Source organism: Anolis sagrei, chromosome 8 (genome assembly GCF_037176765.1).
Source record: "Anolis sagrei isolate rAnoSag1 chromosome 8, rAnoSag1.mat, whole genome shotgun sequence".
Classification (NCBI taxonomy): Eukaryota; Metazoa; Chordata; class Lepidosauria; order Squamata; family Dactyloidae; genus Anolis; species Anolis sagrei.
In genome coordinates, this window is record NC_090028.1 from 34,073,373 (window position 1) to 34,094,229 (window position 20,857).

General features: G+C 38.8%; 1 protein-coding gene across 12 annotated transcripts in view; it reads left to right on the forward strand.

The window, feature by feature from the left end:
- CHD9 (chromodomain helicase DNA binding protein 9) overlaps positions 1–20,857 on the forward strand; it is a 102,670-nt gene that overhangs the window by 34,360 nt on the left and 47,453 nt on the right. For all 12 annotated transcript variants that reach the window (XM_060787996.2, XM_060787993.2, XM_060787998.2 and 9 more), the window contains 7 exons: positions 834–1,171; positions 13,599–13,710; positions 13,845–13,991; positions 17,195–17,263; positions 17,369–17,424; positions 19,864–19,981; positions 20,321–20,407. In XM_060787996.2, the coding sequence (XP_060643979.2) occupies positions 834–1,171; positions 13,599–13,710; positions 13,845–13,991; positions 17,195–17,263; positions 17,369–17,424; positions 19,864–19,981; positions 20,321–20,407 (927 nt within the window). The remainder of the gene's footprint in view (positions 1–833; positions 1,172–13,598; positions 13,711–13,844; positions 13,992–17,194; positions 17,264–17,368; positions 17,425–19,863; positions 19,982–20,320; positions 20,408–20,857) is intronic.

The following is a 20,857-nucleotide window of genomic DNA, read 5'->3' on the forward strand; positions in this document are numbered from 1 at the left end:
TGGTCTTGCTAGCTGCAGTGTTAAACTTGTAGAGCAGGGGTATGCTGGCAGAGCATACATTTCTATCAATTGGCCGCCCATCCTCTCTGTCTGCACAACATTGTTTGCTGTGTTCCCATCCTGGAAGGTGATGGACCTTTTCCTCAGCTCCCCAGAAGTAATGCTTAGACGTATTTTCCTAACCCCTTCATCACTAATTGACTTTTCCAACACCATCGGGTTATGTTCTAGGAAAGGAAATCTTATATAAAGAGTTAGTGCAGGGGTCCTCAAACTATTTAAATAGAAGCGCAGATCACAGTCCCTCAAACTGTTGGAGGGCCGGATTATAATTTGAAAAAAAATATATGAATGAATTCCTATGCACACTGCACATAACTTAGTTGTAGTGGAAAAACACTTAAAAACAATGCAATAATTAAAATGAAGAACAGTTTTAACAAATATAAACTTATTAGTATTTCAATGGGAAGTGTGGGCCTGCTTTTGGCTGATGAGATAGGATTGTTGTTGTTGTTGTGTGCTTTCAAGTCATTTCAGACTTAGGGTGACCCTGAGTGAGGGCCGGGTAAATGACCCTGGAAGGCCGTATCCGGCCCCTGGGCCTTACTTTGAGGACCCCTGTTACAGAGTGAAAACTCCATTGAATGCAATTGGGACAACATCTGACTGACTATGCATAGGATTGTGCTGCATGGGTGAAGTCATATTTATGCATATCTGACATTAACTGCCAGTGAATATATTTGGACTTAGGTCTTGGTAAAACCTGCATAGATGTACACCGTAAATCTCCAATCTGAAGCTGTGACAAACAATCTGTTTCCTTTCAGCCTCCTTCCACCAAGAAGACAGATGGTTCTGGGACATATACTAAGTTACAGAATACCCAGGTGAAATCCATGTCTGAGAAGAAACAGAAGAAAAAAGCAGAATCTGAGAGTAAGCAGGAGAAAGCAAACCGCATCATATCTGAAGCAATAGCTAAAGCAAAAGAAAGAGGGGAGAGGAACATCCCACGAGTAATGAGTCCGGAAAACTTCCCAAGTGTCTCAGCAGAAGGGAGAGAAGAAAAAAAGGGCAGGAAAGGAAAATCCAAACCGAAAGACAAAGAAAGCAAAAAGCCCAAAACCAGCTCATCTTCCAAATCTAAAGAGCGGGGAAAAATTGGGTAAGTAGTCTAAAATGGCATTTCAAGGTGGTTCAACACTCTGGTTTCAGTCTTGCGTCCACCCAAGATAATATGCAAAAGATTCCTGTTCCAAATCAATCAGAAGAGCAATCAAGAGTTAGCAAAAGGTTAGACAAGTTACTAGATGACTGGAAGAATATTGTGTTTAACCCGGCAGTCCAGCCTTCACTGTGGCTTTATATGGCTGGTACTGAATGCCAAAATTTTCAGAGACAAATTGCCATCAAAGTGCTTAAATCACTAAAATAACAGCACCATAGTTTTTGAAATTTGAATATTAATCAAATTGTCAACATTATTAAAGATAATATAATGATCTTCATTCCTAAATCTGCAATGCATGGATAAAACAAAATCCCAGACACAATGATATTTTTTAGTCAATAGCTCTTTTTGAAAAACGTTGGCATCTTTGTTCCTTACAGCTTTCTACAGCTTCTAAATAATAATAGGTAAAGGTAAAGGTCCCCTTGCATTAAGTCTAGTCATGTCCGACTCTGGGGGTATGGGTCTCATCTCTATTTCTAAGCCGAAGAGCTGGCGTTGTCCATAGACACCTCCAAGGTCATGTGGCCAGCATGACTGGATGGAGCACCGTTACCTTCCCACAGAAGTGGTACCTATTTATGTACTCACATTTGCATGTTTTCAAACTGCTAGGTTGGCAGAAACTGGGGAGCTCACCACGCTCCCCGGATTTGAACTGCCAACCTTTCAGTCAGCAAATTGAGCAGTTCAACGGTTTTAACCCACTGCACCCCAAGAGAGCCTAAATAATAATATTTGGCATTAATACTTGGTTTGCATTGTATTTGATAAAAGGTTTTTTGTAAGACTGCATATCTATGTCTCGCTTCAAAACTGGAGTGTTTTTAAAGACTTCTAATATTGCTCCTGCTTTTCCAGTACCTTTTAGAAGTTGTGGAGAATTGCAAAGCAGAATAGCATTTTTGATACATAAGTCTTCCTTTTTCAGTTGAGTTGATGCATACTTCTAGGATAGTTGCCAAAATGGAGCCGCTGAGAAACCAGAGAATATGTTTGTGGGAATCCTGAAGTTTTCAAAAGTATTTTTAAGAAAAGAAAAGAGAACACCCAAGAAGACATCTCCCTGCTTCCTCAAGCCTAGTGGGGACTGAGCATGTTTAGTAATCATGGGATATATAGTAACAATTAGAAAAGAAAACAAATCATAGCTCAAAAAGACTGTACTGCCTAAGGGATATGGCTGGCTACTAAAAGATAATTACTTTTTTCATACAATATCCCCTGTTCAATTAAAACTAATTGAGAGCTGGCTTTATTATTATTTTTGTGTCAGGAGCAACTTGAGAAACTGTAAGTCACTTCTGGTGTGAGAGAATTGGCTTTGCAAGGACGTTGCCCAGGGGATGCGCGGATATGTTACCATCCTGTGGGAGGTTTCTCTCATATCCTCGCATGAGGAGCTGGAGCTGGAGCTGATAGATGGGAGCTCACCCCATTGCATGGATTCGAACCGCCGACCTTTCGGTCAGCAGTTCAGCCAGCACAAGGGTTTAACCAGTAGGTGTTCTAGGAGGTGGCTGAGGCTGTATATAAAGTGGAGTATATCTCTGAGCGTGTAACTCTATGAACTAAGTTTCACTTGTTAAAGCCAATATGTAATGATGGATTATTGGCTCGAGCATTAAAGCTTTTTGCCAATGTATAATTTTCCAAGTATTTTTAATAGGTTCTGCTCGCTATGTTTCCTACTGTTTTCATTAGAGCAGTATTGCCATCTGGTGTAAATCTGCGCCTTCAGGATCAGGAATTCTTAAGCAGGACTCCTTGGGATACTAGGGTTCCATTAAAGGTTGCTAGAGATTCTATAAGAGATTTCAACAAAGATATGAGCTGTAGGTATAATAATCTGTATTCAGGGATTTCCTAAGACTTGAAGTTTATTTCAAGGCCTCCTTTAGGGCAAAAACATTGAAAGAGGCTGTTCTAAACCATGCAAAGGTATACCAGATACATACTGTCTTTTGCGACAGATTTTTCATGCTGTTGTGTGTAAAGATTATCCTTTATCCAAAATGTTGCAACCAGTTTTGGATTTTTTTTGTGTATTTTGGAATACCTATATTTGCATGTACATACATAATGAGGTAGCTTGGAGGTGGTACTTCATTATTTTTCATAATTTTGAATACAAAACAAAATTTGTGTGCATTGAAGCATTGGAAAGCAAAAGTATCACTTTCTCAACCATACATGTGGACAAATTTTAGATTTTGGAATATTCTGGATTTTAGAATTCCAGATAAGGGATGTTCCATCTATATGGAGTTGGTTATTGTATTTGTTTTTGGTTTTGTGTTTAATAGCATTCTGAGTTGCCGTATATATTCAAGTATAAGGTGACCCGAATATAAGCTGAAGCAGAGTATAAGCTGAGGGTGGGAAATGCAGCCACTACTGGTCAATTTCTGAATAAAAATAGAGATTAATAAAATTACATTAATTGAGGAATCAGTACGTGAAATGTTTTGGATATTTACATAAAACTGTAATTTAAGATAAGACTGGCCAACTCTGATCAAACCATTATTCTAACCTTCTTCAATGTAAATGTCCTTACGTATCCTTCCAATAATAATAAAGAGAGTAAAATAATAAATGTAATAATAATAATAGAGTAAAATAATGGAAATATAATAATAATAGTAATAAAAATAAAATAATGAATGTAGCAATAACAATTATAAAGTAAAAAAATAAATGTAATAATAATAGAGTAAAATAATAAATGTAATAATAATAATAACAACAGAGTAAAATAATAAATAACCTTCACTCGAGTATAAACCGAGGGAACTTTTTCAGCCTGAAAAAAAGGGCTGAAAAACTAGGCTTATACTTGAGTATATACAGTACTTGGAGTAACTCATTTCATTCTGAAAAGGCTTTGCACCAGCAGTAAACTTGGAGTTACTGGTGCAAAGCCTTTTCAGAGTGAAATGAGGAGCTTTTGACATCTCTGTAGAACTTCTTAGTAATGCTTTAGAGTTCTGTTCCATTATTGCTAGCGTTCAAAATGGGAACGAATAACTGTTTATATCAAAATAAGGTTTTGAACCCAAAAGTAACTTCAACATAGGCAAAGTGAGATTAGTAAGCTTATTGAAATCAGTGGCTGACATTGTCTGTTCCTTGAATCAGCTGTAAAGCAATTTAATCTGGTAAAAGAAATTGCATTCTCTTTTTTGAGGGTGATAAACATATCAGCAATTTATCAAATTAAAAATTCTGCACATGTTTTATGTCATGAACACTTTTGAAAATAAAAGAAGGGAGTAGTCTCAGGGCCCTTCCAAACAGGCCCTATATCCCAGGATCTGATCCCCAGTTTTTTGTTTATCCCAGATTATCTGATAGTGTGGTCTCATATAATTCAGTTTAAAGCCGAAAACCTGAAATCAGATCCTGGGATATAGGGCCTATCTGGAAGGGCTCTTAAGCTACTAATTTTGTTCTTTCAGTTATCCTCTGAGTTGCTATAATATCCCTTTGTATATGCCTGAAAACCAATACTGTAATAGCCTAATGTGATCTTTATTACTGGTTTCCCTAAGACAACATACGGAATCTATTTTATAAGAGAGATTTTAACAACTGCACTTCCATGCCTTATAATGCACACCTAGACTTTTAACATCAACATTTTCGTAATCACCAGAAAAAATATTTGCTGTGTTGTGACTCAAGTAAACTAAACAAGCAAAGAGATGGGTATATGAATGTGTTTGCCATATTCAGCGCACTGTGCTCGCTTGTTCTTTTAAGTCACCACATACGCAAGGGTTGCCTGTGTGAGGCATTCATGGCTTTGGACTATATGACCTTCAGGTGCATTTCAGAATTGTGAGTCATACAGTTGGCAAGATGAATCATGTGCATTATGGAGGCTTGCCAGAATGGTCCGGCTGCAGCAGCTGTAGTTTGATGAGTAAGGGGCAATTTTCTCTGTCTTTCATTCTTTCATTCTTTCTTCGTCAAAGAAAAGAAGATACAGAAGATCTAGGGATATCAGTTACTCATAGGGTATTTTGAGATGAGTGTCAGAATGCTCACTGAAGCATTTTAATGTATCATTGTGTGGGTTCCTTTCTGCAGTTGTATTACATGCATATTATGGAACCAATGTTGTGTATGTGTGCTTGATGGATAGACCTTTTGACGTGTATGTGAATTGATATCTACAAGCATTTATTTGGTCATATTTCAATGGATCCTTCATTGATATACTACATTAGTCTGTTTCTTTTGATGGCATAACACAGGGGACCTCAAACTTTTTAAACAGAGGACCAGGTCACAGTCCCTCAAACTGTTGGAGGGCTGGATTATAATTTGGAAAAAAAAAACATGAATGAATTCCTATGCACACTGAACATATCTTATTTGTAGTTCAAAAACCACATAAAACAATACAATAATTAAAGTGAAGAACAATTTTAACAAATATAAACTAATTAGTATTTCAGTGGGTTGATGAGATAGGATTGTTGTTGTTGTTGTTGTGTGCTTTCAAGTCATTTCAGACTTTGGGTGACCCCGAGTGAGGGCCGGGTAAATGACCTTGGAGGGCAGTATCCGGCCCCTGGGCCATAGTTTGAGGACCCTTGTTATAGAGTGAAAGCTCAATTGAATGCAACTGGGACAACATCTGACTGACTATGCATAGGATTGTGCTGCATGGGTGAAGTCATATTCATGCATATTTGAGATTAACTGCCAGTGAAAAGTACAGGTTGAGCATTCCATCTTTGGAATTCCAAAATCTGAAATACTCCAAATAGTCAACATGGGTGACTGAAATGGTGAAATCTTTGCTATCTTGAAGATTCAATATACACGAACATCGTTTCATTCCCACAATTGTTTTTAAAATCTTTGGAGAAATAATCTTCAGGCTAGGTGTCTGTGAAGCACAAATGAACGATGTGTTTAGACTTGGACCCCACCTCATAAGATAACTTATCTATATAAATAAAAATATAATGTTCGTTTATGGGATTGACATAACTCAAAAACCACTGGGCGAATTGACACCAAATTTGGACACAATTCACCTACCAGGCCAACGAGTGACCATCACTCATAAAAACACTGAAAAACACAGCAGAAACAAACAAAGCAAAACAAGCAAACAAACAAAACAAAACAAACATTACAACACATGCGCAAAACCACATATATACACAAACACACATATATACACAAATATATACACATATACACACAAAACACATATATACAGACTGGGCCACAGCACGCATGCTCAAAACCACATTTATACACAAACACACATATATACACATTTGACACAAATATATACACACATGTACTCATATATACACACACAAACACATACACAGACTCAGTCGCAGCAACGCGTGGCAGGGGGCGGCTAGTTATTCATATGCAAATATTCCAATATCAGAAAAAATACCAAAAACATTTCTTCCCCCTATCAGATAAGGAAGGCATGGACAAACTTGGGCCCTCTAGATGTTTTGGACTTCAACTCCCATAATTCCTAAAAGCCAGTAGGCTGTTAGGAATTGTGGGATTTGGAGTCGAAAACACCCGGAAGGCCCAAGTTTGCCCATGCTTGAGATAAAGGATGCTCAAATGCGCAGAATTTTCCACTCATATTACCATCATTGTATATGTACAAACTAGCTGTTGTTAACTTGCTACTTGACTTGCTACTTACTGCTTCTGATATCTAAGCTTCAGCAGCTACAAAATCACCTTAATTTTGCTAATATCAAGGGGAAGCCTTGATTTTACAGGCATAAGTTGGTAGCGTTAAGAAACAATTTTCTTCAAGGCTTTCATGATGGTGCTCATCAGGGATCTAATTAGATTTCCTGCTGGTTTTGCCCAGAGGTGACAACTGTGTGCGATGCCATGGGTTTCATTGACTAATAATATATAGAACAAATCTTTTACTATAGTCAGCCTTAAGGTTCACTGCTAACAAAGGCTAGGCTTTTGGGACTATTGTGCTGAATTTCCTGGCTTGTCATTAATTTTTTTAAAAGATGATTTGACATTCAAAAATGACGATTCTTTAATACAGCCACCCACATATGACACGGTTTAATATAGAGATGTAATAGAAAGCAGCATTTCAGTGGTGTTGCTCTGGTGATGCAAAAAAGAAAAGGGAGCCATCTCACCGAACAGGCACCCACCTTATTGGTATTTTTACATGTATTAAAAACTTAAGTTGTCTAATTGTACATTTGCACATCTTAATACTCAGATTAGTACAATTCTTTGTCTTGCTGTTGATTAGTGTATTTGCATTTTGATTGTAAAATTAATTACGTTTAATTGTAATTAATTATGTGTACGATCATGATATTTGTTATTGAAGGACAGACTATAACAGTGGTTCTCAACCTGGGGGTCGGGACCGCTGGGGGGGGGGGTCATGAGAGGGTGTCAGAGGGGTCGCCAAAGACCATCAGAAAACATAGTATTTTCCGTAGGTCATGGGGGTACTATGTGGCCCAATTCTATCGTTGGTGGGGTTCAAAGTGCTCTTTGATTCTAGTTGAACTATAAATCCCAGCAAATACAACTCACAAATGTCAAGGTCTATTTCCCCCAAACTCCACCAGTGTTCATATTTGGGCATACTGAGTATTCGTGCCAAGTTTGGTCCAGATTCATCTTTTTTTCAGTCTAGGTGAACTACAACTCCAAAACTCAATGCACACTTTCAGTATTTTCTGTTGATCATGGGAGTTTTGTGTGCCACGTTCGGTTCAATTCCATTGTTGGTGAAGTTCAGAGTGCTCTTTGATTATAGATTAACTATAAATCCCAGCAACTCCTACTCCCAAATGACAAAATCAATCTCCCCCAACCCCATCAGTATTCCAATTTGGGCGTATTGGGTATTTATGCCAAATTTGGTCCAGTGAATGAAAATACAACCTGTATATCAGATATTTACGTTACGATTCATAACAATAGCAAAATTACAGTTATGAAGTAGCAAGGAAAATAATGTTATGGTTGGGAGTCACCACAACATGAGGAACTGTATTAAGGAGTCACAGCATTAGGAAGGCTGAGAAACACTGGACTATAAGTTTTCAAGGCATCCTGAATCTTTAAAGAAATTCTTTGTAATAAAGAGTAGGGCACTGTATATATTTCTGAGTGGGTTGAATTTTTTTTTATAATAAATTGACCCAAAAACATTGCTATCATGGTCAGGAATGTTCACGCCGTTTCCTGTCATTTGAACCCATTGCTCCATTGAGTCCTAGTCTCCAAGTCAGTAGAAAACAAGCCTGCTCCTTCTTCTTTGTGATATCCTTTCAAATATTTAAATATGGCGATCATGTCTTCTCTCATCCTTCTCCTCCGCTCCTCATAGGAATTCATGATCTTCAGACCTTTGATCATTTAAGTTGCCCTTCTATCTTAGAGTCAATCTCTCTTGTAAATTGTGGTGCCCAGAACTTTTCAAGTGAGGTCTAGCCAAATCAGAATAGAGAGGCACCATAACTTCCTTTGTTCTAGACCAGTGGTTCCCAACCTGTGGTCCATGGACCACCAGTGGTCCGCAAGAATAAAAATATGGCCTCACCATTACTACACCGTTGCCTCAAAACCATGTAACAACGAGAGCGACTGGTCTCACGAAACCCTCTTATAGTGCCGAGGCAATGGGGATTTTGGGAGGGGAGAGGCTGACTACCCATGAAAGATTATTACTACCACATCAATTCTAGATTATTAAATAAGATTTTCTGTGAGCGAACAGATGGCAACTACTGGATGGCATGTGTTCTGTATCAGAAACTAAAGCTGATGTGGTCTGTGCAATGGAATTTTTTGAATCAGCACCCCAAGTAACCAAACCAAATCTAAAGTTGACCAAAAACCCCTTTGGTACTAATGTTGGAGAGTGGTCCCTGGTCAAAGTGGTCCCTGGTCAAGTGGTATCTGGTCAAAAAAAGTTGGAAACCACTGATCTAGACACTATACTCCTTTTGATGCAGCTCCAAGTCCTATTGACTTTTAAAGCTGCTGAATTACATTATTGGCTCATCTTCGACTTGTCCGCTAAGACTTATACATGAGTCAGTGCTAGAACATGGATCCAGAGTGAAGGTGATAACGTGAGATAGAGGCCAAACTGGGAGTGTGAAAGAAACGAATCCTCTTTCCTTCCATTTTTCCTCACCCTTTCCCCCTCGTCTGAGTGGTGTTCAGTAGCAACATAAGGAAGTCTGAAGAATGCAACATCTGGGGCATTTGAGGTGGTGGCCATTTTACTGATGCTTAATTGTATAAGTCTCTGCAGAGAGACTGTGTTGGCCATTTTAATAGAGCTTAATTTAAAAACCTGTTTATGTATCACAGAAAAGGATTGAAAATTTGTTCAGTTGTGCAGGCCATGTTCAAAATTATACATTCTTTTATCTCTTAGTGTTCTAAAAGGTCCCAAATCTTCAAGAGCAAAACCATCTTTTAATTGAGAATATTACGCTATGGAACATATATCTGGTATAGATATCATAAAAGGGGAAAGAAGGAGAAAATGCTTTTGAAGATTTACCCTACTATTATTTAAGTGCAATCTCTGCCCCGAAATGTTGACAGTTGATTTGGAAGATATTTATCCTTTCTGTAAAAACCATTTGGATGAAATGCCCAAAGATGGGTACTAAAAGTGCACAAGCTTTGGTTGAAAATTCCAATGTACACATGAGTTTGGCTTCTGTTTTATACATGTAAAATGAAGTAATTGAAGTGCACATTTCCACTGGTAGAGCAACATATTAAAATATGACATTTTCTCTGTACTTGCAATTACATGGACCACTTCATATGTTATGGATTTCAATAGCCCATCTATATATAAAGTGCAGGGTGCATCTACACTGAAGAATTAATGCAGTTTGACACCATTTTAGCTGACATGACTCAATGCTATGGAATTATGGGTCTTCTCTGCCAAATAATGCTTGTTCCTCACAAAACTGCAACTTGTATTATTCCATAGCATTGATCCATGACAGTTAAAGTGATTTATTCATGAGGATGAATAAGCTGAGAATCAATGCCGACAAGACAGAGGTCCTCCTGGTCGATCGTAAGCCGGATTGGGGTATAGGGTGGCAACCTGTGTTGGATGGGGTTGCACTCCCCCTGAAATCGCAGGTCCGCAGTCTGGGTGTCCTCCTGGACTCATCCCTTACGCTTGAAGCTCAGGCGTCGGCGGTGGCCGGGAGGACCTTCGCACAATTAAGACTCGTGCGCCAGCTGCGACCATATCTCGTGAAGTCGGATCTGGCCAGAGTGGTCCATGCCTTAGTCACCTCCAGATTGGACTACTGTAATGAACTCTACGTGGGGCTGCCCTTGAAAATGGCCCAGAAATTTCAATCGGTCCAACGGGCGGCAGCCAGGTTACTAACTGGTGCGACTTACAGGGAGCAGTCAACCCCCCTGTTTAAGGAGCTCCATTGGCTGCCATTCATTTTCCGGTCCCAATTCAAGGTGCAGGTTCTTACCTACAAAGCCCTGAATGGTTTGGGACCCACCTACCTGCGTGACCGCATTTTTGTGTACAAACCCACATGATCTCTTTGACCATCTGGAGAGGCCCTGCTCGTGCTCCCACCTCCATCGCAGGCGCGATTGGTTGGGACGAAGGAGAGGGCCTTCTTGGTGGTAGCCCCCTAACTCTGGAACTTGCTCCCCAAGGACATCAGGCATGCCCCAACATTGGCAGTCTTTAGGAGGAGCCTGAAAACATGCTTGTTCCAGTGTGCCTTCCCAGAATAAGAAAAATTCCCAGCAATATGTCCTCACAATGCACTTTAGTATTGGTTTAGGATGGACTGCGCTCCCTCATTTCTTTTAAAAACCTATACCAGATATATCCTACCTTGTTCATGCCAGCGTTTATTTTTAAATTTTAAACTATTACATTTGGCCTGGCCATAGGTTTTAAATTCTTGTATGTTACTGTTAATTGGTTATTGTTTATTTGTGATTTATATTAATTGTATTGTATTTATTGTTTTGTTTATTGCTTTTTGTTTTTATTGATGTGTTGTTGGGCTTGGCCTCATGTAAGCCGCTCCGAGTCCCTTGGGGAGATGGTGCCGGGGTATAAATAAAGTATTATTATTATTATTATTATTATTATTATTATTTCAAACTGCATTAATTCTCAGTGCCAAGACCTCATCAATGCACCTGTATGTAGATTGTGTTCATTCCTCCCACATTAGCTGTGACAACCAATTTTCACACAAACATGTAGTCTCACTCTGTCATAGTCAACATAAGGCTATATTTTTAAATTTTCCATAATCACAATCTGCCAAGTTACAAAATAATATCATTTCTGTGCATGTTATATCTGCAAATAAGATTTGATGCTGTTTGCTGGTAAATTCTGTAAGCTCAATGAATTGCTATTTAATTGTAGTATTATTCTTTATTTGTTGAATGGGTACATCACCTTTAATAGAATTTTATCTAGTTATTTCTTATATATGATAAAGCTAGAATTGGTTCAGTCAGCCCCTGTCGCTACTCATAATTATCTTTCGGTGCCCAGCCATGTTTACTAGTTTTTTTGACATGTAATAATTGCAGTAAATGAATAAGGCCAAAGCTTAGGGAGAGGAGGTTGTGAAATTACAGCAGATTCTATTCTAAAGCAATTCTCTCACTGCTGCATGGTATATAATTATCAAATCTGCATTATGTAAAGTGTGCATCTGAGGACATCTCTTTATCTGAATTTGGTTTGATTGTAATCGCATTGCGATTATTGTCAGATTGCCTTGCAAAGCAGCCCTTGTCAGATTTTAAATATGGAAAATTATATGTATTTGTAGCATTCTGATTAAAACCAGATGGAATGATATTAATATTGCTCCTTTTTCAGTAACCCTTTGAACATAAACTCAGAAATAATTAGCACTCTTGCATTAAGAATATAATTTTCTTTACAATTCGACAGTCATTAGTGCTTACTGATGAAATTATTTCTGTATTTCTTTTTTTGAATTGTATTAAAATTGTATGGGTGTACTTGATCTGGACCATACATGAAAATAGTGTGTATATACCAATTTTATATATTTACTAGCAGTCCCCTGCCATGCATTGCTGTGGCCCAGTCTGGTGATCTGGAAAATAAAGTAATGAGAAAGTGTTGGTTTCTAATATATGCAATGTCTTTATGCTTGTAAGTAAACAGTATTTCTTGCTGTTTCTTTGCCAGTGTTGATGTAGACATTGTCTGGTTTGCCTACTCTGGAACATGCAACATATCAATGTCCTTCTTTAGGGATCCCTTTCAAATCTTTGATACTGCATCTGTCATATACATATATGTGTGTGTGTGAATGGCTGGATGGCCCTTTGTCAGGAGGGCTTTGATTATGTTTTCTTGCCGCGGTGAAGAGAGTTGGACTGGATGGCCTTAAGGCAGCATTTCTTAACCTGGAAAGTCAAGGCCCCGGGGGGGGGGGGGGTCACCAGGGGGGTATCAGAAAGGTCACCCTAGACCACCAGAAAACACAGTATTTTCTGCTGGTCATGGGGGTTCTGTGTGGAATGTTTGGCCCAATTCCATCGTTGGTGGGGTTCGGATTGTAGATGAACTATACATCCTAGTAACTACAACTCCCAAATGGCAAGGTCAATTTCCCCCAAACTCCATCTGTGTTTATATTTGGGCATATTGAGTATTTGTGCCAAGTTTGGTCCAGATCCATCATTGTTTGAGTCCACAGTGCTCTCTAGATATAGGTGATCTACAACTCCAAAACTCAAGGTCAATGCCCACCAAACCCTTCTAGTGTTTTCTGTTGGTCAGGGAAGTCCTGTGTGCCAAGTTTGGTTCAATTCCATCGTTGGTGGAGTTCAGAATGCTGTTTGATTATAGGTGAACTATAAATCCCAGCAACTACACCTCCCAAATGAAAAAAAATCATAATTTTTTGAGTGATGGTCACTCCTTGCGTTGTGAGATGTTTTGTTCGCAAATTTGGTGTGATTTCATTCATTAGTTCTTTTGTTTTTAAGGTACTAATTATGCACAGAGCATTTTTATATATATAGATACCGAGTATTACATGGGTCAGATACTTCTAGGCATATATGTAGATTTTTTTTCCTATTGCTGTCTATTCTTTATTAAAGTGCAACTATAATAAATTATATTTCCAGAAGAGGAAATGCAATTTTAATATTTATTCAAACTTCACTGCAGGATTCAGAGGAAATGCTGAATTACTGTAATACTGATATTAAAATGGAGGGAAGCGAAAGCATCAGCCTTTTATGTGTAGGTTTACCATTGTCTTTTGTTTCCAAACAGCAAACTTATTATTACTCTGGGTAAAAAGCAAAAACGAAAAAATGAGTCTTCGGATGAAATGTCTGACGCTAAACAGCCTCCACAGCAATCATTCAAAGATGAGACTTCTCAGGTATTTAGAATCTCCACTTTGAGAATATGTCCCTTAAAGCATTGGTCCTTCACCACAACCTATACCTATCACACAACAAAGCTTTGTAAATGCTGGTTAGAAGATTATTTCAGCTGTATGCCATTCCGTTTCAGAAAAGAAGATCAAATCGACAAGTTAAAAGGAAGAAGTACGCAGAAGAAGGTGAAGGAAAGCAGTCAGAAGAAGAAGCCAAAGTCTCTGTGAAAATCAAAAAGACTTCCACTGTTCTACCTGCTGAACAACCTTTACAATTATTTGTGGTAAGCACTGCTGATTTTATAGATGTTTTGTCTGGCTGCTGTATATGCTTAATTTTAAAAGTTGCACATATGCACCTGCATTTACTAAAAGGCAATATTGGTACACAATTATAGACCATTTGCAATTAAACAGCCATTTACGCTGTGTGGCTTTGGTTGAAGCAGCACCTCCATGTTGCACTACTTTGTTGTCTGCCTGAATCATCTGTCAGAAATATTAAAAATTAACTAGGTATTTTTAATTACAAAAATGTGAGTCAAGCACTGAAAGGGTTAAACGGATGCAATGACTCGGCAAAAGCTGCAGTTGAATGTAAGCAGATGTGCCTGTAGCTTAGTAGCTCCAGTCTGTGAGAGGTTTCTGTGGGAGAAGGGCCTCTGTGTGTTAGTAGGCCTCAGTATGAGAAGGCCTCAGTGTGAGAGAGGTGTCAGTCTGAGAGAGCCCTCAGTATGAGGAGGCCTCAGTGTGAAGTAGGCCTTGGTGTGAGTAGGCCTGGTGTGAGAAGCTTTGGTGAGAGAAGCCCCAGGTTGAAGACCATTGTGTATGAAGCTCCAGTGTGAAGGCTACTGTGCGTAAAAAGCTACTGTGTAAAGCTCCTATGTAACTTCTGTGTGAGAGGAGGCTCTGTGAAAGCAAAGCTGTTTATCTGCATGAGAAAGAATCCCAGATGGAAGCAAAGAAGGAAGTGTAAAGAACTTTATTTGTGTTACGGAAACCTTGTTGTTGTAAATAGTGCAACTATATTATTTTACTACAAAGAAAAGCCTCATATGGAAGAAATAACATCAATCTGTGTGTTTTTGTTCTTTTTATCACTTTTGGCTACTGGTGCTGGGTCACCCTGCTTCTAATCAGTTACTCTGCTCTGCATCCATGGGGAGGGTATTTTATTAATAAGCCCACTCGCCCAACATCACCATCTCCAATGTACTTATGGGGTCGATGCATGGCTTCTATACCTTGATTCAGTAGCCTAACCTACTCATCTTCCAAGAGCCAGAAATGTAGAGATCTGTGGGGAAATCCATCAAATTTAAGCCTCACTCAAAGAGATAATAGCTATGTATATTTGGCACATTGTACACATGGAAGCTCTTTCTCATGTAGGAATTCAGTGGAGCAGTTCCCACTTGTATCCTCAGAACAGCATCTGTGTAGAGCTTTCTCCTTCAGCAAAGTAAAGATAGGTTTAGCAGAAGCTTGCAAGAAGCCTTTCTCTCGCAAGATTTGGGGGGCTTCCTGTCTGATTTGGACCCTGAACCAAAAGGGATAGATTTTTGAAATGTTGTCATTGAAATTGCGGCATTTCAATTTAGATAATGAAGAGACTGTGTAACAAATGTGGTCCAGAACCATCAAGCCACGTAGGAGCCTTTGAGGTACAAACAAGCATATGTACATACACATTTTCACTTTTATTTATATGGCCCTGACTGCGTTGGTCATGAAACAATTAGGATTTGTGCTAAAAGAAAATAGAATGCTAGAGGATTTAATTGTGCTGTTGTGTAATCTGTACTCCAGACAAGCTGCCACAGTCAGTACTGAATATGATGAAACAGGGTTGTTTTCAGTTGGCAAGGAGCTGAGATGAGGGTATATTTTATTATTCTAGCTGTTTAATTTATATGCAGGATGTATCATAAGGAAAGAAGGATTAGACTTGCAGGGAGGAGATGTGAAAATAGGAGAAAGAAATATCGGTGGTTTAAGATACATAGAGAACAATCACAATACTAGTAAAATATCAAAGATTTGAAGTATCTGATATTGAAGCAATAGAATGGAAAAGCAGAGTTACTATTGAATTTTAGGAAAATGCAATAATGTCTTCAGAAGATTTCCATAACATAGAAGTCGATAATGAAGACCGGGACTGTGGCGCAGCTGGCTGGGAGTCAGCTGCATTAAGGTCACTACTGACCAAAACGTCATGAGTTCGAAGACAGCCCAGGTTGGAATGAGCTTCTGACCAGTTTGTATAGCTTGCTGTTGACCTTTGCAGCCCGAAAGACAGTTGTACCTGTCAAGTAGGAAATTAAGGTACTGCTTATGTGAGGAGGCTCATTTACGAGGCCATAAAAATCTCCAGCAAGCATGCAAAGAATGCGGAAGTACTTCATCAATGTCACAAATGGACGGTGAAGCAACAGCTCCCCTGGTGGCCAGAATACTCTCATGAAAAAGCTGGAATGTTAAATAGCTTTTGTGTGTCTGTCTATATATGTTGTGTATTGATGGCATTAAATGTTTGCCATGTATATGTACATTGTAATCCGCCCTGAGTCCCCTGCGGGGTGAGAAGTGCGAGATATAAATACTGTAAATAAAAAGAAATAAATCATAGGGAAAGGTTGTTATTTACCTTTTCTCTTGTCATAAATCAGAATAGAAGCTGTAGTCAAGAAATCAGAAAAATAATAAGACTTGGAAGGGCAGCTGTTAAGGAAGTAAATAAGATCCTCAAGTGTAAACATGGATTGAATGCCAAAGTTAGAATCTTCTATGGTACGATATGAAGGCTTCTGTGTTTGGATATGACAACCTAACAGTGACAAGAGCTAATAGAAATAAATGACTCATTAAAATGGGCTGATGGAGGAGAATTCTATGGATATGCCAGACTTCCAGAAATACAAAGAAATGTTCCCAGAGTCAATCAAACCTGGACTTCTACTACAAGCTAGGATGAATAAACATGGCATGGTACATGGCATGTACTTTGGACAGGATATACAGTGATGTGATTTATTGGAAAAGACGATAATGCTTGGCATAGTGGAAGGCAATTGGAAAAGAGAGAGGATAGATTCAGTCAATGAACCTGAGTTTGCAAGATCTGAACATAACTGTTAATAAGAATCAGTTGGAAGTCTCCCATTCAAATGTTTATGTGTCTTCAGGTCACCGGTTGATTTATGGCAACCCAGGGATTTCATAGGTTTTTTCTAGGTAGGGAATACTTAAGGGTGGTTTTCCCAGGATTGACATCATTTGAAGCCAGCTTGACAACACATGCAAAATCAGTAAATCTAAATAAGGTCTGCTGACGTGTTGAATGTTTTCAGTGTTTATACTTGATTTAACACTGTTGGCAACAGTAACGAAACTGGATCGTGTTGGAAAGTCCTATAGGCAAAAGAATTTTCTTTTCCAAGGTTATAAGAATTAATGGAACTGTTGTTTCCTGCTGCTTCTACAGGAGAATCCAAGTGAAGAAGATGCAGCCATTGTAGATAAAATTTTATCTTCCAGACCTGTAAAGAAAGAAGTGAGTAAATATGGTAACTGGGGGAGCCGGGGGAGGTTGGTTCAAAATGATAAAGAAAGAAAGAAATCCTCTAAAAATATAAAATACTGTGTTCCTTTTTTTCAGATTCCTGGGGGAGTGGCAGTGGAAGCAGAGGAATTTTTTGTTAAATACAAAAACTAGTAAGTATTCTGTTGAGTTTCTATGTAAATTGCAGAATGTCATCCAGTTTAATGTTTTTAAGCACAATTCCAAGAGCTGCATGGAAGCAGCCTGTTTGAGTTTTGATTAAACTCTTTTGTAGTGCCATCAAGGCTTCATTACTAAGGTTTCAAAGCTAGTAGGCTGGGTCTCTTCTGTCCACAAATTGCTATAGCACAGGAAGAGTGATTAGCAAATAGAAAATAGGAAGTTGAGATTCTGCTTGTTCATCAGGACCAAAACTGGGCTTTTATTCTTATAAATAAAAGTATCCGGGTAGATGGGGCATACATATATAAGCATAAGATAACAAACTCCCAAAAAGCATGTAGAAGGGAGCCTGTAATGTGCATCTGTGTCCTGTGGTTTTTTTATTTTTTTATTTTATTGTATTTTATTTCATTGTAGTTCGTTGTTTGGGCTTGGCCTCATATAAGCCGCCCCAAGTCCCGGTTGGGGGAGATGGTGGCAGGGTATAAATAAAGTTGTTTATGATTATTATCATTATCATCATCTGGGTCTTAAACAGAATTGCCTATGTAATCACCTACGCCAGTGGTCCTCAAACTAAGGCCTGGGGGCCGGATATGGCTCTCCAAGGTAATTTACTCAGCCCTCGCTCAGGGTCAACCTAAGTCTGAAATTACTTGAAAACACACAACAATAATAATCCTATCTCATCACCCAAAAGCAGGTCCACACTTCCCATTGAAATACTAATAAGTTTATATTTATTAAAATTGTTCTTCATTTTAATAAATATAATTACTGTATTGTTTTAAAGTGTTTTTGCATTACAAATAAGATATGTGTAGTGTGCATAGGAATTAAAAGTTTGAGGACCCCTGACCTACGCAATAAATACACTTTCTTCAATGCCAGTTTGAAACTGCATTAAATGTCAGTGTAGATGTGCCCTCAGTGAAGCAACCAGTGCTAGAATGAGAGTGTCCTGTTACTATTTTGGACTTTTTTGCTTTTGTTCTCAAGTTCAGGACTCGGAAAAGAATTGTTCCAAATAAAACTGCTGTTATATTGTACACTCTCCTTCAGTAACGTGTAAAGGCACTGCTTTAACTGCCATGGCTCAATGCTGTGGAATTAAGGGAATTGTTGTTTGGCGAGGACAGATCAGTGTTCTTTGGCAGAGAAGGCTGATGACATTCCTGGAGGGCCATTCCCTGAAGGTGTTGTTGGGGGATTCCTACTCGGTCTCACAGCCATTGTCCTGTGGGGTCTCGCAAGGGTTAGTATTGTCCCCCATCTTGTTTAACATCTACACAAAGCCGCCAGGAGAGATCATTCGGAGTTTTGGAGTTCAGTGTCATCTGTACACAGATGACGTTCAACTCTGTCACTCATTTCCACCTGCTAATAAGTAAGCTGTTCAGGTCCTGAACCCGTGCTTGGCAGCTGTGATGGTCTGGATGGGGGCGAACAAATTGAAATTGAATCCAGACAAGACAGAGGTACTCCTGGTCAGTCGCAAGGTTGAACAGGGTATAGAGAGGATCATTTGCACAATTAAAACTTGTGCGCCAGCTGCGCCTGTACCTTGGGAATTAGACTTGGCCATGGTACTCTACGCTCTGGTTGCATCCCAAATAGATTACTGCAATGCACTCTATGTGAGATTGCCTTTGAAGATTGTTCAGAACCTTCAAATGGTTCAATAGACAGCAGCCTGGTTGCTCACCATAGAGGCGTACATCAGCTCCACTGGCTGCCAGTCCGCTACTGAGCACTGTTCAAAGTGCTGGCTTTAGCCTATAAAGCCCTTAACAGTTCTTGTCCAGCTTTCCTGTCCAAACGTATGTCCTCCTATGAACCATTGCAGAGATTAAGATCATCTGGGGAGGCCCTGCTCTTGGTCCCGCTTCCGTCACAAGTGCATCTGGTGGGAACGAGAGACAGGGCCTTCCCAGTGGCGGTCCCTTGGCTGTGGAACTCCCTCCCCAGTGATATTAGAGCAGCTCTCTCCCTTCTGGCTCCAAAAGGAAAGTGAAAGCCTTTGGACATTAATCTTTAGTGCAATAATAGCCTCGAAATATGCACAATTGATCTTTGGTATGGCCCTGGATTATGACCGAGGATGCCATGATTTTAATAGTGAATACCGTATTTTATATGTTTTAATGTGCATTTAATTTTAATTTTTAATTTCAGTGTATCCTGTTTGTTGTCCATATGTAAAGCCGCCTTGAGTCCCCTTCGGAATAGAGAAAGGCGGAATACAAATAAAGTAAATAAATAAATAAATACTCTAGCTTTCGTGACTCCATAGCATTGAACCACTACTGTCGAAGTGGTGTCAAACTGTATAGTTGTAAGCCTGAATGTAGGGAACTGTGAAATCAACAATATATGACTTTTTACCACTTACGTGAGATGCAGTATGTGAACATGCTCTACTCTTTTAGCTCCTACCTTCACTGCGAATGGGCGACAGAGCAACAGCTCCTAAAGGACAAAAGAATCCAGCAGAAAATCAAACGTTTCAAGCTGAGGCAAGCACAGAGGGCGCATTTCTTTGCAGATGTGAGTATCTATAAGAAACCAAACCAAAACCTTATATTAAACCTTATGGTAATATAAATTTCCAGTATGAAAAATGATATATATTTCAGCGTATTACCCTATTCCACGTCTCATGTTGTGCAACCTTTTTTATTTTTGCGCTCAGATTGTATCAATGAAATCTTAACTTTAAAAGTAGTTATATATTAATATGTATTCTTGCAATTTTGACCATTTTTATTCTTTCTACCTTGATATTGCTAGTAAATCTTTTTAAAATATATATATTTATATTCTAGAAGTCAACTTTAAGCCAGTTAAGTCATTATTAACATAATATAAACACATATTCAATTTCAGATGGAGGAAGAACTTTTTAATCCTGATTATATAGAAGTAGACCGAGTGTTAGAAGTCTCCTTCTGTGAAGATAAGGATACTGGAGAGGTATGGATTTGTCTAAAACGAGTAAGTCGCAAATCTCACAAAACTTGTCAAGATCAAGAAAGTATCTTTAAAGTACTCCATGTCTGTGTCAATCTGTTCAAACCATTAGCTGTCAAAGTAGAGCAGAACTTTTAAATTTTAAATCAATAATTTGCATCTTTAGTATATAATCTCTGTATTTATTAAAAGGCCAAAGTAAAAGGAGGGGGAAAGGCCAGTCACAGATGAATCAGAGGAAAGAAAGAAAGAACAGAGAAATTCTGAAAAGGAATGTCAGGTTCAGAGCAATGCAGTTAAAACTAACTCAGCATAATTTAAGTGTTTAGAGGGCACTATTGATATGTTTGGCCTACCAGGATGAATTGCTCTCATTAATTTTAGCTATTGTGGGGATTGAGAAAGCGTGACCCATCCGTTCAACATAATGGCATCTTAGAATTCCTCAAGTTA